This window comes from Montipora foliosa, chromosome 4 (assembly GCF_036669935.1).
Source record: "Montipora foliosa isolate CH-2021 chromosome 4, ASM3666993v2, whole genome shotgun sequence".
NCBI lineage: Eukaryota > Metazoa > Cnidaria > Anthozoa > Scleractinia > Acroporidae > Montipora > Montipora foliosa.
Genome location: NC_090872.1, coordinates 21,001,960 through 21,016,077, shown reverse-complemented (window position 1 = coordinate 21,016,077; position 14,118 = coordinate 21,001,960). Strand labels below are relative to the sequence as shown.

At 41.3% G+C, this 14,118-nt stretch overlaps 2 protein-coding genes across 2 annotated transcripts in view; both read right to left on the bottom strand.

Moving 5' to 3' along the window:
- The window catches only part of LOC138000251 (uncharacterized), a 29,868-nt gene extending 28,673 nt beyond the window's left edge, over positions 1–1,195 (bottom strand). The window contains exon 1 of the mRNA XM_068846523.1: positions 365–1,195. The gene's annotated coding sequence lies outside the window, so the exon portion shown is untranslated. The remainder of the gene's footprint in view (positions 1–364) is intronic.
- Positions 1,196–11,290: 10,095 nt separating this feature from the next.
- Positions 11,291–14,118, bottom strand: part of LOC137999087 (uncharacterized) — a 5,987-nt gene continuing 3,159 nt past the window's right edge. Inside the window, exons 4-5 of the mRNA XM_068844923.1 lie at positions 13,874–13,977; positions 11,291–11,425 (exon numbers count right to left, since the gene is read on the bottom strand). Of these exons, the coding sequence (XP_068701024.1) occupies positions 13,917–13,977 (61 nt within the window). The 3' untranslated portion in view covers positions 11,291–11,425; positions 13,874–13,916. The remainder of the gene's footprint in view (positions 11,426–13,873; positions 13,978–14,118) is intronic.

Below are 14,118 nucleotides of genomic sequence, written 5' to 3'. Positions count from 1 at the left end.
ATTTTCAAATTAAAAACGGATTCCACTGCAAATTGCAGTGAAAGACTAAATTTCCACAAAGAAGTTCGTCCTGTTATTATCACACAGCAGAAGAAGCACAACACTCATTTCCCTGCGTACCATTTACGTAAACAAAACGTGATCGGTACAATCTACGCACGCTTATCGTGTGCGACTCTGATTTCAACTAAGACTTCTTACAACGAATTGACACTTTCAACACCAAATTTGACATCCAACCAACCCAAAACTGTGTTTGTTGCCGTCAGAAAATGTGTTAATGACTACCTGAAGCGTGCAAGAGGTGAACACTCAATTTCGTCCTAAATGATTGCCAACAAGAAACTCAATCGTGTCAAATTACCATGTACTTCAGGTAAATACAGCTCACTTTGATTTCGTCTCGACGGGCGATAGATTGTTGTCGAAGTCCAGTACTCGTCGCTTTGAGATTCCTGCCTAGTTTATCCAACTGACTTTCCATTATTGAGCTCCATAAGGGTATATTTGGTTTAAGGATCCTGTTACGAAAAATAGCATTGCGTGACTAGCGTTACTGTCTAGAAGCTTCGCGAGAGTTTGTAGTTTGTTTATTTTTAGATTCGTGCGTAAGCGTTTCTAAATCGGTGCGTTTTGTAATCCTTCTATAATTAGATTGATTACTATTTACTGGGTTGCCGCAAACCCAGTCGGAATCTGTCTTTAATTTCGTCGTTTTTTTATTTTTCGTTTTCTTTTTTTTTTTATTTTTTTCCGTGTCGGTAAAAGTCTTGCCTGTCACTCCCCAGCTAAGTGGTGTCTTTGTGGATAGAGCCTTCTGAGCGTATTTTCATAGGATCGAGAGGGTAGTGGGAAATGCGTAGATTTCTCTGGTGGACACAGTAGAACGATTAACTTAACCGGCAATGGCGTCGAAAGTCATGTAACGCGAATGGCGTTTTAGTGGATCTTTGAACAAAATATACCCTTATGAAGCTCAATAATGGCAAGTCAATTGGATATACAGGCGATGGAATCATAAAAGCGACGAGTAATGGACTTCGACAACAATCTATCGCCCGTCGAGCCGAAATCAAAGTGAGCTGTATTTACCTGAAGTACATGGTAATTTAACACGATCGAGTTTCTTGTCTTCACGCACGCAATGAAATAGGAAGAGGTTTTCGCCTCTAAGAGCAAATATGTTGTTTGTTTCAATAAATTTTTCGCTGGAAAAGGATTCTGTGGTATTTTCTGCCTTTGTGAATAATAATTTCATGTTGTGTATTGAATTTTCGAGCTTAAGGTTGAAATGTGATATGGGAGAAGTTTTTTAGTATTGCTCTGTAAGCAGGAAGGGTTCACAGACCTGTTGGAAGCGTGCTTGAGTTTCAACAAAATGAGCCCCAAAATCAGTGAAGAATTGTGACGCAGTTGAATGATAAAGTAGCTGCTATTTCCAAAATGATGGAATTACCTGGTTAGAATAAATAACGTCGTACGCGTCTTGGAGAGTAAATTTTGACTTTGCATAAACAAGACTTGGGCGATTGTGATCTTTGTTTTGACTTCGCTCATTTCATTGTCAAACTTTATAACACTTGGCAGAAAAAGAAACTTACAAAACCCGGTATCTTGCCATCATTTGACACAGATACTTCACTGTTTGGCGAGTAAACATGCGGTAAACATGAGTAAACAAACTTCATCACGGCGCCCGCTGAATTCCGGCGATGTCACTTTCGATTTTGCGATTTATTTGTGCAGCCAAAACGTACAATAACAAAATTGAATGTTGCAAAAATCCCCCAAAATGTTTTGTCGCTGATCGTAACTTTTTATATTCTATATTCACGGTTCAAAATAAATGTTGTTTTCATGTCGTAAATATGTTATTGTCGAGCGATCGTCCTGGAAGCTGCCTTCTGCTCTTTCTAAAAACTGTGTATCAATACTTATTTACTTTTGCATCAATATTTGTTTTTGCATAAAGCAAGCTAACAAAATCTGTACCTTGCTGAGTTCGCATTTGTTATCGTTAATAGTATTTTAGGTCCGATGCTTCTGTTTTGCGAGGGGTACATTATTTTGGTCTCCCATCCAAACACTAACCCCGCGGAACAGGGCTAAACTTCAGTAAACTTCGGTATTACAAAGCCGTCAGATGCTCAGAGGGCACGCTTAAACTTGTGGTGAAAAGAAGTTTATCAACATGTCAGCCCAGAAGCCAATGTTTCTCACTTCCCATTTATTTTCTTCAATCTTCCTGGGTTCAGTACTTTGCTAGTAACCACATGTCCTCTCAGACTATTTACCCAAGACTTCTACCATGGCACTACAATGATAGACAATACCAAAACAATATCGTGCACTGTTAGAGCTACATATTACGCAAGGACAGATCTGTTTCGTCGTACGAACGTGTGAGGACCTGAGAGCCAAAGGGCCTCGTCTGGTATGACTTCTTAATGACCCCCCAACTTGAAAAAAATTGTCTGGGACGGTGCACGTACCACAGGCAACCCAGTGTACCCTCACGGAGGGTCTAGTTTAGAAAGTTCTAGAAGTTTATTGTCACAGTATATAAGTAGACGAGTCCAAGCGGAGTGTTTTTTACTGGGTTGCCGCAAACCCAGTCGGAATCTGTCTTTAATTTCGTGGTTTTCTTATTTTTCGTTTTCTTTTTTCTTTTCTTTTTTTCCGTGTCGGAAAAAGTCTTGCCTGTCACTCCCCAGCTAAGTGGTGTCTTTGCGCATAGAGCCTTCTGAGCGTATTTTCGTAGGATCGAGAGGGTAGTGGGAAATGCGTAGATTTCTCTGGTGGACACAGTAGAACGATTAACTTAACCGGCAATGGCGTCGAAAGTCATGTAACGCGAATGGCGTTTTAGTGGATCTTTGAACAAAATATACCCTTATGAAGCTCAATAATGGCAAGTCAATTGGATATACAGGCGATGGAATCTTAAAAGCGACAATTAATGGACTTCGACAACAATCTATCGCCCGTCGAGCCGAAATCAAAGTAAGTTGTATTTACCTGAAGTACATGGTAATTTAACACGATCGACTTTCTTGTCTTCACGCACGCAATGAAATAGGAAGAGGTTTTCGCCTCTAAGAGCAAATATGTTGTTTGTTTCAATAAATTTTTCGCTGGAAAAGGATTCTGTGGTATTTTCTGCCTTTGTGAATAATAATATCCATGTTGTGTATTGAATTTTCAAGCTTAAGGTTGAAATGTGATATGGGAGAAGTTTTTTAGTATTGCTCTGTAAGCAGGAAGGGTTCACAGGCTTGTTGGAAGCGTGGTTGAGTTTCAACAAAATGAGCCCCAAAATCAGTGAAGAATTGTGACGCAGTTGAATGATAAAGTAGCTGCTATTTCCAAAATGATGGAATTACCTGGTTAGAATAAATAACGTCGTACGCGTCTTGGAGAGTAAATTTTGACTTTGTATAAACAAGACTTGGGCGATTGTGATCTTTGTTTTGACGTCGCTCATTTCATTGTCAAACTTTATAACACTTGACAGAAAAAGAAACTTACAAAAACCCGGTATCTTGCCATCATTTGACACAGATACGTCACTGTTTGGCGAGTAAACATGCCGTAAACATGAGTAAACAAACTTCATCACGGCGCCCGCTGAATTCCGGCGATGTCACTTTCGATTTTGCGATTTATTTGTGCAGCCAAAACGTACAATAACAAAATTGAATGTTGCAAAAATCCCCCAAAATGTTTTGTCGCTGATCGTAACGTTTTATATTCTATATTCACGGTTCAAAATAAATGTTGTTTTCATGTCGTAAATATGTTATTCTCGAGCGAGCGTCCTGGAAACTGCCTTCTGCTCTTTCTAAAAACTGTGTATCAATATTTATTTACTTTTGCATCAATATTTGTTTTTGCATAAAGCAAGTTAACAAAATCTGTACCTTGCTGAGTTCGCATTTGTTAGCGTGGATAGTATTTTCGGTCCGATGCTTCTGTTTTACGAGGGGTACATTATTTTGGTCTCCCATCCAAACACTAACCCCGCAAAACAGGGCTTAACTTCCGTGAACTGCGGTATTACGAAGCTGTCAGATGCTCAGAGGGCACGCTTAAACTTGTGGTGAAAAGAAGTTTATCAACATGTCAGCCCAGAAGCCAATGTTTCTCACTTCCCATTTATTTTCTTCAATCTTTCTGGGTTCAGTACTTTGCTAGTAACCACATGTCCTCTCAGACTATTTACCCAAGACTTCTACCATGGCACTACAATGACAGACAATACCAAAACAATATCGTGCACTGTTAGAGCTACATATTACGCAAGGACAGATCTGTTTCGTCGTGCGAACGTGTGAGGACCTGTGAGCCAAAGGGCCTCGTCTGGTATGACTTCTTAATGACCCCCCAACTTGAAAAAAAAAGTCTGGAACGGTGCACGTACCACAGGCAACCCAGTGTACCCTCACGGAGGGTCTAGTCTAACTAGTTTTTCACAAGCGAAGAGAGTTGGCGTTAGCCGTGTTTATTCAAGTGTGACAGAAGCAGTGTTTATTCAAGTTGGCGGAGGCCGTGTAAGTTTATCGAGTACGTGTTGTTAAGAGTTTACTTCGTGGAAACTACGTTCATTTTTGGAATAAATCTTGTTGTTGTTGTTCCGACAACCCTGCGTCCAGTTTAGTTTGCAAGCTACCTTTCCTCAAAACATTCGAACTCGTAACATTGGGGCCCTGTCCGGGAGAGGAATTCATTTGTTTGCTGACTACAGAAACCAGGAAAGGACAATTCAAGAAGAAGTTACAGAAAAAGTAAGAAGAACTGTACGAGAGAGTATATTGTGTTTTTGCTGTGAAATACTGCTATGGAAATGGATAAGTTTATACAGATTGGAGAAAAGTTCGGATTGGAGGGAGTAAAGCTGCTCGAGTTTGTAGAGAAGCAACAAAAATTAGAACAAGAAAGAAGAAGGGAAGAGGAAGAAAAAGAAGAAAAACGCAGACAATTGGAAGAAGAAAGCGAAGAAAAGCGTAGACAGTTTGAAGAAGAACGAAGAAAGGAACAAGAAGAAAGAGAAGAGAGACATCGAATGCTTGAAGAGGATAAAAGAAAGGAAGAGGAAGAGAAGGAGGAAAGGCGCAGAAGAGAAGACGAAGAGAGAGAAACTAGACGACAAGAACGCGAACTAAGAAAGTTGGAGATGGAAGCCGAGCTGTTGAAACAGAAAGAGGCTATTGAAGCGGCAAAAAGAGAACACGAGTTGGAGATTGCACGTTTGGCTGTGGAGAATGCTGACGGGCGTCCTGAAGTGAGAGAGGATAGGGCAAAGGCACCCAAGCTTTGGACGTGTATTTGCAGAGGTTCGAGAGATTTGCCGAGACAGCTAAGTGGAAAAAAGATGAATGGGCATCGAAGCTCAGTGCTCTGTTGTCTGGACGGGCACTAGAAGTGTATTCACGTCTATCGGAGGACGCAGCTAAGGATTATAACAGGGTAAAGATTGCGTTAATGAAGAGATATGACCTTACCGAAGACGGCTATCGTCGAAAATTTAGAGCATCCAAACCAGAAGTTGACGAAAGTCCGGAGCAGTTTATTGTGCGACTGGACAGATACCTGTTACGGTGGCTAGATCTTTCGAATACTGCGCGAACCTTTGATGGTCTTAAGGACTTGATCGTGAAAGAACAATTTATTGACTCTTGCCCTAAGGATTTGGCAATTCACCTGCGAGAAAGGGCACCTGAGACTCTAGCAAAGATTGCGAAGATCGCTGACCAGTACTTGGAGGCTAATGGTAAAGATTTGTTCAGCTCAGCGAGCAGAAAGCCAACAGTGCAGTCTGAGAGGGACGAAGCTAAGAACATGCAGATTAATCCACCAGCTCTGCATTGCTTTAAGTGCAACACCCGAGGTCATAAAGCTGTCAACTGCCCAACCCTAACAAAGAAGTGTTTTCTGTGTGGCAAGCAGGGACATGAAGCTAGAAACTGACCATCAGGTGGACGCAGATCAGGAGGACAATGTAAGGATGGTAACCCTGTGCAGCGTGGTCTAGTGAGTGCCAGTTGTTTAGTTCAGCCACCTGAGGTTAAACCTACTGATGAAGAAGTTAAGACCTGTATTAAAGATGATAAGCTGCTGTTAGCCTGTGGTAAGAAGATTCCATTGTTGAGTAGTGCTTGTGTTGAACCGTTGACTGGAGTGAGAAGTAAAATGCCTGTCGTGAAAGGTAGAGTTGGAGAGAAGCCTGTTGATGTCCTGAGAGAGACTGGTTGTAGTGGAATTGTAGTAAAGAGGGACCTTGTGCCTGAGGATCAGTTTACTGGCGAATTTAATGTTATGCTGCTCATTGACAATACGGCAAGGAAAGTTCCCATCGCAAAGATTGATGTTGATACACCTTATCTCAAGGGCCAAGTGGAAGCGCAGTGTCTTCCCGATGCTGTTTATGATTTAATTATTGGTAATGTACCAGGCGCAAGAGCCGCTGACGACCCAGACCCAAGCTGGCAAGTTCCTGTACAAGAAGCTTGTGCTGTAACCACGAGAAGTCAAGCTAAGAAAGCTGGAGAACATATTCCGCTGAACGTACCGGGTACCAAAGGAAGTCCTGTAGTTGATAGAGAAAAGCTCAAGCAAATGCAGCGTGATGACGACAGCCTACAGAAATTTTGGGAGAAAGATGACGTAGTTGTGAGAGGCCAGGCTGAGACTTCATTTGAAGTGAAAGGTGGAGTTCTGTACCGCGTCTACAAGCACCCTTATGTGAACGGAGGTAAAGCCCTGAAGCAGGTTATGGTTCCTGTGCAGCTCAGAAGTCGAATAATGGAACTAGCGCACGGATCGATCATGGAAGGTCACATGGGAATAAAGAAAACGACTGATAAGATTCAAAGCGCGTTCTATTGGCCAGGCATTCAAGGGGACGTGACTCGTTATTGTAAGTCCTGCGATGTATGTCAGAAGACAGTTAACAAGGGTTCCGTACCGAAGGTTCCCCTAGAGAAGATGCCATTAATTGACAAGCCGTTTAAGAGAGTAGCAATCGACCTGGCTGGACCTATTTTTGCCCCGAGTGAGGACGGTCATAGATATATATTGACATTGGTCGACTTTGCAACTCGTTATCCTGAAGCTGTCCAGCTGAAGAACATTGATACTGAGACTGTGGCAGAAGCGTTGGTGGATATCTTTAGTCGTTTGGGAGTGCCTGAAGAGATCTTGAGTGACCATGGTACGCAGTTCGTCTCTGAGTGTATGAAGGAAGTGACGCGGCTTTTGAGCATAAAGCAGCTCACCACGACTCCTTATCATCCTATGTGTAATGGCCTTACGTAAAAGTTTAATGGAACAATGAAGAGCATGTTAAAGAGATTGTGCAGCGAACAGCCAAGACAGTGGCATCGCTATGTCAACCCGTTGCTGTTTGCGTATCGTGAAGTTCCTCCGGAGTCTACTGGTTTTTCGCCGTTTGAGTTGCTGTATGGAAGAGCTGGAGGAGCCTGAAGTAAAGAACAGCTATCATTATGTGTTTGAGCTACGCGAGAAGCTTGAAGATACCCTCAAACTGGCGCACACCGAGCTTTAGAAAGCCCAGAACGAAGGCAAGCATTATTACGATCGAAAGACTAAAGTCAGGAAGTTTGTACCTGGAGATAAAGTGTTAGTACTGCTACCGACCGACCACAACAAGCTCCTAATGCAGTGGAAAGGTCCATTTGAGGTTAGTGCTGTAGTAGGTCTGAATGATTATAGAGTGAGAGTCAAAGGAAAAGAGAGAGTTTACCATGCTAATCTACTAAAGAAGTATTTTGAGCGAGAGGATCCTGTTTCCATTGGAGCAGTTGCTGTTGAAACGAACGCTAACATTTGTAAGAACGAACATGCTGAGAGTGAAGTACTAAGTTGACCCTGTGGATAGTATTGATTTTCTGGAGATTGGTGGTTATGTCGCGAAAGAGTCAGTCAATGATGTGGCCATAGGAGATAACCTTTCTCATGAGCAAAGAGCAGAGTTCATGGATCTTGCAAATGGGTTCAAAGCTTGTTCACAGAAGCCCCAGGCACAACAAGTTTGGCCCAGCATCATATCAAGCTTACATCCGACCAACCAGTTAGATCAAGACCATACCCAGTACCGTATAGCTTAAGAGAATCGCTGAAGAAGGATACTACAGACATGATGAAGATGGGAGTCATAAGAGAATCAAGTTCGCCCTATGCTTCGCCTGTTGTAGTTGTTAAGAAAAAAGACAACTCAAATCGTGTGTGCGTGGACTATCGTAAACTGAACAAGTTAACCGTGTTTGATCCTGAGCCTATGCCAACTGCTGAGCATTTGTTCCAGAAGTTGAATGGTGACAAGTATTTTACCAGAATTGATCTGAGCAAGGGCTACTGGCAAATTTCTATTCCTGAGGAGGTATACCGAAGACCGCTTTTGTGACGCCTGATGGATCGTATGAATTCCTGAAGATGCCGTTTGGTATGATCAACTCCGCAGCGACCTTAAAGAGAGTCATGAAGAAGCTATTACTTGGACTGGACAACGTTGAATTTTATTGGGATGACATTTTGGTTCACACCCGTACGTGGGAAGAGCACATCAAGGCGCTTCGAGAGTTGTTTAGAAGACTATTAGCTGCTGGAATGACCATAAGACCGACTAAATGTCTTTTTGGAGTCAACACTGTTGATTTTCTTGGTCACCGTTTGGAGGAAGGGTTAATTGGTCTTCATGAAGACAACGTGACGAAGATTAGAGATGCTCCAAGACCAACTACTAAGAAGCAGATAAGATCGTTCATGGGTTTGGCTGGATATTACAGAGATTTTATCCCTAACTTCGCAGCATTAGCAGCCCCGCTGTCAGACCTCACGCGTAAAGGCCAACCTAACAAAGTTGAATGGGGTGAGGCACAGGAGAAAGCCTATCAGAGTATCAAGGCTCTCCTAACAAAGGAACCAGTCCTTCGACTGCCAGATTCAAGGAAAACCTACTTTCTGCAGACTGATGCTTCCGACAGTGGTATTGGCGCTGTATTAATGCAGAAACATGATGGCAAGCTATTCCCCGGCGTGGCTATTCCGCGACAGTGTTATTACTGGGTTGCCGTATGGCAAACCCAGTCTAGATGGGCATTTGTTCGGTGTTATTTTTTTTTTCTTCCGTGTCGGTTAAAGTCTTGCCTGTCACTCCTCTAAGCTTACTGCCACTAAGCTTGCCTGTCACTCCCCTAAGCTTACAATACAACTGTCATATATGCAAGGTCTCGCCCCAAAAAACAAATAGACAACCCGGTAATACGGCGGTAAAACAACTAGACAAGCAATTGCAAAAAGGTTGAGACACTGAATGGAAAACCCACCTCTTCTTCCTAAAACCCCTCTTCTAGTTCATAAGAAAAGGATGAATGCCCCTCCATCCCCCCTCCCCTTTTTCAATGTTGATACCCTTTAGTCTGAGTACCAAGTGGAAATGGAAATAACTTTGGTTGGGGGGGAAGGGGGGTTGGAGATGCGCTGACTTGAATTCCACGCATTGTACGGTTATCAACAGTGAGTGTCTCAACTCTTTTTGCAACTGCTTGTAGCATCGACTTGTTTTGCGGGAATCTGGTAACAACATGTCGAGACCGGTTTCAATGTTGCAGAACAAGTTTCGACCTTTTACGTTACACGGTAAAACGCTTGCTAAAACTTGTTTCACATTATAATGCATTATAATGAAAATATAATGCACAAATAATATTAACCCCCAGCGATTTGAATTAGGTACAACATTAGGTCATTTGGTCCCGGAAAACTTGGTTTTAATGTAGATACTTTTCTGACGCTGAGGAAGAGTTATCATTTGCATTACATGGGGGTCTTCTTCGAATTCCTCTGCTCTTGCAAAGATGCTCGCGATTAGCTTTCTTAACGTGTCTTCTTCACTTTTTCACAGTAACTCTTTGCTCACCAGGTTTTCCATGGTTTTCCAAAGATTGAATTGTTCAGTGTAATATGTCAAAAATGAGTGCAAGTGCTTCATCGGGGGTTCCAAACACCGAGAAGCAGATGAAAGCACGACTCCGTAGGCGGAGTGCTTTTATTGTTTGGTCAAAATTTGCCTTTAAATAAAGAATTATCTTCCGCCATATTGCCGCTATTGCTACATTTAAAGTCCTGTTCTGGAAACAAATGTGCATGCGTGTAAAAACAAACCCGGGCTCGTCTCAAGGGTTCGCCCCAAGGTACGTGTTTACATCAGTTTTCTGCACTTCTCCGTGTAAACAAAGTAGGGGGGAACCCGGGTTTATTTGAACCCCGGTTGAACCCAGGTTAGTTTATGCCGTGTGAATAGGGCTTTATATACAAGTCCCTGAAGAGAAAAAAACAAATAAAATACAAAAAAAGGAAAGAATGGTCTTCTCTCCAGAGAAAAAGCACTACTCTACAAAACGGTATTTGCTTCTGTTTTTGTTGGAACCCAGTTTTGGTAACACTCTGAAATAAACCATTTGATAATCACCAAGGAGGACCACAATTTAAAATTAGCAACACAAACAACTGAACACTTCGCTCAGTATATTTTCTACCCACTAAGCCCGAATTTAAGGACGGTGCCTACTATTGTTATTGCGCATCCGCTCTGCGCATCTCGGGATACTCGGGTTTCCTATCGGTGATGTTTACTAATACAGGGGTATTTTTGCGCGGCTTAAAACTACCCGGAGAAAGTAGATCTTAGTAAGTACTCTTGGTATCCAAAAAGAAAATTGGTGGCAACCATGCATTTTTGAGAGATAATTAAGCTTTAATTTGAGAGAGAACGCTATACATTGCTTTGTGTTTAAAGCTGTTTACAAATATTATTAATAATTATCTTTGAAAAATGCATGGTTACCCCTAATTTTCTTTTTGGATTTCAACGACACTTGTTGAGAACTACATTTCCTGCATAATCATAAACCTGGGCAAGAATATCTTTGAATTAGCAGGCACCGTCCTTGAAAGTGAATTTTGATAACCAAAGGGATCCTTTTCTTTACAATAGCGCATTGTCATGGTAACAACCGCTTGATCCTATAGCGTATGTGCACTGCGGCCATGTTGGAGGACCAAAACAATTAAAGATATTTGCATAAAAATAACATTTATTCCCCAAAGGAATATCATTGTTTTGTTTCGGTCCTCCAATATGGCCGCCGTGCACATACTCTTGCAGGTTATTATGAGATTATTTGAATTGAGTTTAACACTCTGTTAGTGTCGAAGGTGTGAAATAAGATTCTATGCTGGGGATGTGTAGCTTCAGGAAAGTAATCACGCATTTCTCCGTGACATTTAATCATGGTCGGTAACAAGAAACAACAGCTTCATTTTGCAATCATGCATACTGTATCACCAAAGCGAAACATAGCTTCTTGCAAATAACTTGAGCAGTTCAACTCAACAGTAAAGGATCCTGCAGGAAAAAAAACAAAGTTAAGGAACAGTAATAAGATTTGTGTGCCCGTCATGGTAGAGGAGAATAATTATTTTTACGTTAATTTCCAGTTACTTAAAGAATTGCGAATATTTAATCACGGGAACCAAGAAAAATAAATCTGTTTCTCATAGCCACTTACCGCCTTAGCCTGACTATGTTTTATGAAAAAATAATTTGCCCGAAAAACCTAGTTTGGGACTTTGGTGGCTGCATCTGGCAACGCGTGCAAGGGTACTGTGACTGGTTGCATTTTGGTCTGCGCATGCGCCAACTTCCCAAAGCCCGAATGCTCACGAATAGACCTCTTCATAGTTAGTAGACCTCTTTCATAATGGCGGCCAAATAAATTGTTCTTTTGTTTTAATGCTAATAAGCCCTACTAACCTCGCTACGACGAGCAAATTTCAAAAGAATATTTGTTTCAAAACGAGGGCAGTAGGTCTAATTAACATAAATACAAAATAATGTAAAGTTGGTCGCCATTTATGAAAGTGGTCTATAGGCAACTTTCACGGTTTCAGAATTCAGTTTGTTTTTCTTTTCTTATTTAAATTCTGTATTCCCAGTGGGGTAAAATAACAACAGCTCTAATTAGCATGAGACAAGCAAAACCTGAAGGATTCTGGTACTGGTAGTCAAATAGCATCATCATGCGAATATCCCATTCAAACGGCACATCGATCGCGTCAGGATTGTGAAGAATAGAATGTCTTTATGTTAATTAGACCTACTGCCCTCATTTTGGAACAATCATTCTTTGGAAATTTGGTCGTCGCAGCGAGGCTAGAAAGGCTTATTAGCATTAAAATGAAAGAATATTTTATTTGGCCGCCACGGATGAAAGAGGTCTATTACTAAGGGTATATGCGATAAATGAGTCCCTTGGAAATTGAAATACTGTTTGCTTTATGTACCCCGAACTCAAATATATTTGTCTGCTGAGAATAATCTCTGAACCTAAAGCAAGCATATTTCACGTTTTCACTTTTAAATTTCACTTTCAAAAGCAGCACAAAAATTGCTCGAACATCGAAAAAGTTGCACCTTAAAATGTGAAAAGTTGTACACAAAAGAAAGAGTACAAAGCAAGATATAACCTACTTTAAACACTCGCTAGTTTCTAGCAAATTTTAAGTATATAGCGGTTGCTTCTGCCACCTCATTGACTTAATGACTTCTCAGTTTTCATACATAACCTCAATTATTTAACAATTAACATGCAGTTTTTTTGCACAATTATTACGTCTCGGGCCGAATTCAGTGATCGGCTAATCTGGTTTCTGCACGAATTATTCGGGACAAACATATGCAAAACACGTTCTGCCCTTCTTCCCAAGTTTTCACTAGTAATTTCCGAAAATTAGGCTTTTGCTGTGGGCAATTCCTTGAAGTTGCTGGGGCCATTAAAAAATGCTCCAAACACAATAAGTTGCCGAAACGTTGCCGAGCACAATCTGTGGAAGCTGGAGCTCATCAATGACAGCTTCTATCTCCCATTGACCTCTTTCATAATGGCGGCCAAATAAATTATTCCTCTGTTTTAATACTACTAAGGTTTTCTAGCCTCGCTAAGACGAGCAAATTGCAAAAGACTATTTGTTTCAAAATGAGGGCAGTAGGTCTAATTAACATAAATACAAAAGAATGTAAAGGAGGTGGCCAATATACTTGGACTAGGGAATCAACCCCTTCCCCTCCCTCCCTTGGAAGATTCAGTACGCCCATTATTGTAAAAGCCAATCATTTAAAAAGCTATCTCAGCGTAATGGGAAACATGATACTTTTCGTGGGAAAAACCTGTTCCTAAAAGTTCCTTGATAAGCTTTGAGTTCCAAAATTCTTTAAAAGCTGGCATGAAAAAAGAGTGAGGTGTACCCCAAGTATAGACCCATGCCTTGTACTCGGTCGAGCCATGGGACAAACGACAGTCCAAGTCGTCAAATTTATGCAGCTTGTGCTTCGGAAGGAGTTAACCGGTAAAATAGATGGGTTTTTTGGTGTTGAATTTACTTTCGCGAAATGAAAGATGAAATTGAGAAATCAAAGAAGCAGCTAATGAGTTATGAAATCCAAAATGGCGGCGCCAAAAACTGTTGAAAATGGAAATTAAAAATTCTTTGTTTTGTTTGATAATGTGATCAATCCTTTTATCCAACCAAATAAGACATTAGCCACTATTTTAAAAGGGATGTTTTTTAGAAGGTCAATGGGAGGGAAGTCCGTTGGAGGCTATTTCGAATGAGTCTCCTTTTGAACATGTGATTCTTCGCCGTTTCACGGCAGAACTTTGTAGCATGCTCGGCGAGAGCTCATAAAATTCATTAGCCACTTCATATGTAGTGCTTTGTGGAAGCTGTTCTCTAAATTGGTCATTCAATTTCAGTTTTCATATTATAAAACTTAAAAGACGTGTTGAGTACTAACCCTGCAAAGCGAGGTTTCGGAAGTCGCTCAATGTGGAGCCAGGTTAATATTTCTCCATCTCTACGTCCCAGTCAGGCTCAAAGTAACCGCTATCTGTTCCATTACTGCATAAAATAATAGACAGTCAAGTCAGAAGGAATATTTTCTCTTAAGAACCTACACGGATGGTGCTTGTATTTCGGCTAAAGTAGACCGTGGGTGCTAAACCAACAAAACTGTGTGCCTTCGAAGCTCGGTAGAGCATT